General features: G+C 51.4%; 1 protein-coding gene across 1 annotated transcript in view; it reads left to right on the top strand.

The window, feature by feature from the left end:
* Positions 1 to 3447, top strand: part of samd11 (sterile alpha motif domain containing 11) — a gene marked incomplete in the record, with an annotated part of 46274 nt that overhangs the window by 38794 nt on the left and 4033 nt on the right. The window contains 3 exon segments of the mRNA XM_035656873.1: positions 1718 to 1833; positions 2117 to 2195; positions 2329 to 3119. Coding sequence (XP_035512766.1) covers positions 1718 to 1833; positions 2117 to 2195; positions 2329 to 3119 — 986 coding nt within the window.

Below are 3447 nucleotides of genomic sequence, written 5' to 3'. Positions count from 1 at the left end.
CGCGGCTCCGGGGTCACGCGCCGCAGCCCTCACCCAAGATTAATTGGAGCTGCCACTGGAGTGTGAGGCACCGCCGGAGAGAGCGGTTATACGATTAGCATTAACATTTCAGCGGCGGAGACGATCGATGAATGGTTTTCACCCCCCCACACACACACCACCACCACCACCATCCTCTGAGTACTGGCTCCAACCCCTCCACCTCATCTCCCAGCTCTTGTATGCATGCCCTCCCTCCTTGCAGTTCCTCCCTCTCTCTCCCTCTCTCTCTCCTTTCCCTCACCATTTAGTGAGGCAGGAGACATGCAGGCGCTAGCTAATTTGAACACGTTTGCAAAACAATATTTGCGGTTGCATGCGTCCCAGTGTTGGTTTTGATTTTGTTGTTTTCCTCAGCTTGTTTCCCATGTATGCTTTTGTGCGGCGGCAGTCACACACAACTGAGCTCTGATTGGTGTGATAGCAGCAGCTCAGGAGGAGAGAAACCAGAGAGACAGGAGAGGGAAGAGGTGTGGGTAGGAAGCTAGAGAGAGAGCTCAGGAAAGGCCCTGGAAATGGCTGTGGTTTGAGACCATGAGCAGGCAGAGTGTGTCATCATCCACTCCAAGCTCGAAGCCTCACACACTTCGACACTTTCAAAGGGTCAAAGTGCAGATGCCTCACTCTTATGACAGATTTTTATCCACATCTTTAAAACCATGTCCCTGTACCCATGAAGATGTCATGAAACTGAGAGAAAAACAGAGAAAAGGGACAAAATAGAGAGCGAGAGAGGATTACAGTGAAAAAAGAACTGAGAGAAACTGAAAGAAATACAAAGAGGCAACACGAGGCAGAAAGAGACAGGATGAGATGGAGTGATGAAGAGGGGAGAGAATTAAATATAGAGGGAGAGGTAAAAGAAATAAAAGTGGAGGAGAAGAAAGAAGTGAACAAGACAGATTTTCAGAGGTCATAGAGAAGTAGAGAGACGGGAGTAAAAAACAGAAAAAAGATGGGTAAGACAGAACAAGAGGCAGAGAGGGAAAAAGGTGAGAGGCGCCTCTCCCCCTCAAGGAGGACAAAAGAGGAAGCCAATAATGGAGAGGCCTTTTCAGAAGCAGAGGTTGCAGGACGCTCCATCTTTTCACTGGGTTCAATGCGGCCTAGAGAGTGAGAGGGAGAAAGGGAGGGAAACAGGGAGAAGGGCGTAAAAAAGGGAGAGAGGAGAGGAGGGATGAGTGTTAATTAGAAGGTCCTTCAGCCCGTGGCCCCGGTCAAGACGCAGGGGCCGCCCCAGCTGTCGGAGCATGACACACTGGCATTGTGCATTCAGCCCTCATTATGTGTGAGTCTAGAGAGTGTGTGTGTGTGTGCGTGTGTGTGAGGCGGCAGGGGAAGGAAGGAAAGGCAGCAGTCCAGGGTACAGCAATGGCCAGCGGCGCTTGCTGCGGCGTGACAAGACTGATGAGGCACTGGGGCGACACGGGGGCCTCTGGAGCACCACTGATAAAAATACACTGCATTCATTGGTGTGGCAGCATGCACACACACACGAAGAAAGAGTTGAGACGTACTGAGAGGAGAGGCAAACACAAAATTATTAAAACTATTCTTTTAACGTAGGGAGTCTTCCATTATGCATCCACTCACACTCGCTCAGTTTAATAGTCAATAGTATATCCAGTGAAATCCAACTTGAACTTAAAAGTTGTCCTTTTCATATTTGTGTCCACAGAGAACTGTCCCACCCTCCTCCCCTACTGTCCCCTCCAACTGCCCCTCACATCGCCTTAGGACCTCACCTGCGGCCTCCTTTCCTGGGCATGCCCTCAGCTCTTTGCCAGGCCCCTGGTGAGTCATCAATCATGCGAAAGGCTATAGTTCATATTAATGCACAGTACCAATGGGTATGCATAGAGTATGCCTGGCATGTATGTGTACTTGTTAAATATATATATATATGTCTGCACTGATAGAGTTTCCATGGCTCTGTACCAAACAGGATGATTCATTTATACTTTTTAAAATTGTATTGTGTGTTTTCGTAGATTCTGTGTTGTTTCCACATTTGGGAGCTTACATGTCAACAAATGTTTGCTTACAGGCGTGCATTCTCTTTCCGTTCCTATCACAGGTTATAGTTTCCTCCAACCAGCTCAAGCCGAGATCTTTGCTCGGCAACAGGAGATGTTGAGGAAGCAGAATCTGGCCAGGTGTGTGTGCGCTGTAATGTTACAGTATGTAATAATGACATTTTTTGGATAAGGCAAAGTTGTTTTTAATGTACTCCCATGCAAGCAGTGTTGTAAATGTACGTTAAAGTCCCTGTATGTTTCACCGCCTCAGACTTGAGATGTCGGCAGAGCTGCTGAGACAGAAAGAATTGGAAAGTCTCCACCAGCGACAGCAGCAGCGTCTTCTGGGCTCTGACCATCTGGGAGCTCTACCTCCTGGCCTTCCCCCTGACCATCCAGCCCTGCGCAGCCTCCATGACATCCCAGAGGGTCACCCACTTCGTGAGGAACTGGCCCGCCGCTCAAATGCAATGCTGGTGCTTCGCCATGGGGCTGCCACACCTCTCCTAACCCTCAACCACCACCACCAGCAGCAACAACCAGGGGTGTCCTCCACACCCAAAGACACCCAGGCACAGAGCTCCACTGCTGGGCCAGATGTTGACTCCAGGAAGGCCCCCCGTAGGGGACCCCAGACACTGCTCCGTGCTGGGGATCACACAGGAGGGAGAGAGGACAGAGGGAGAGAGGAAGACAGGGAGGTGCAGGATGAGGAGATGAAGGACTCGGACAGTGAGACAGAGATGTGTGAGGAGAGGCAGGACAGTGTCAGTGCCAAGTCCATCAGTAAACCCAGGGACAGGGAGAGAGACAGGGGTAAAGAGACTGGCAGCAAGGGAGCATGTGACAGTGCCAAGGAGACGGGAGAGAGCTCAGGCAGACTGAGCCCCCCTGGTAGTTCAGCAGGCACCGACTCACCCAGTCGCCACCTTTTCACCCCTGGACTGGGCAAGGCTGATGTCAAGTACCACCTGCCACCTGGGTTCATGCCACCGCTGCCCGCTCTTCACGCCCAGTCGTTGCCCTTTGGATTCCCCTACGCCAATCCCTACTTTCACACGGGTGAGAAACTCACACACACAAACACACATAAGGCTAAGAAAGACAACATGTGAAACCCATTAGCGTCACTCTCTGTGTGCGTGTCTCCAGCGTGGAGACCTCTCCCTGTTAGGGGCCCTGCCTCTGACCCCACTGTGACCCTCATGCACACCACCAGCCACGTGGGCAGTGAGGAGGGAGGAGGGGGTTATTTGTTCACATACATACTGCGCACGCACGCACACACACCACGTGGGCCAGTGGAGGGGAGGGGAGGAGGGGGGTTATTTGCTTTTGCACATACATACTTGCGCTTACGCGAACGCCGACTACACACAACTTACATAGC

The sequence above is a fragment of the Morone saxatilis genome, unplaced genomic scaffold, assembly GCF_004916995.1.
Source record: "Morone saxatilis isolate NCDOM2014 unplaced genomic scaffold, NCSU_SB_2.0 Contig15, whole genome shotgun sequence".
Taxonomy (NCBI): Eukaryota; Metazoa; Chordata; class Actinopteri; family Moronidae; genus Morone; species Morone saxatilis.
Note: the sequence above shows the minus strand (reverse complement) of the source record. Positions and strands in the feature narration are given on the sequence as shown.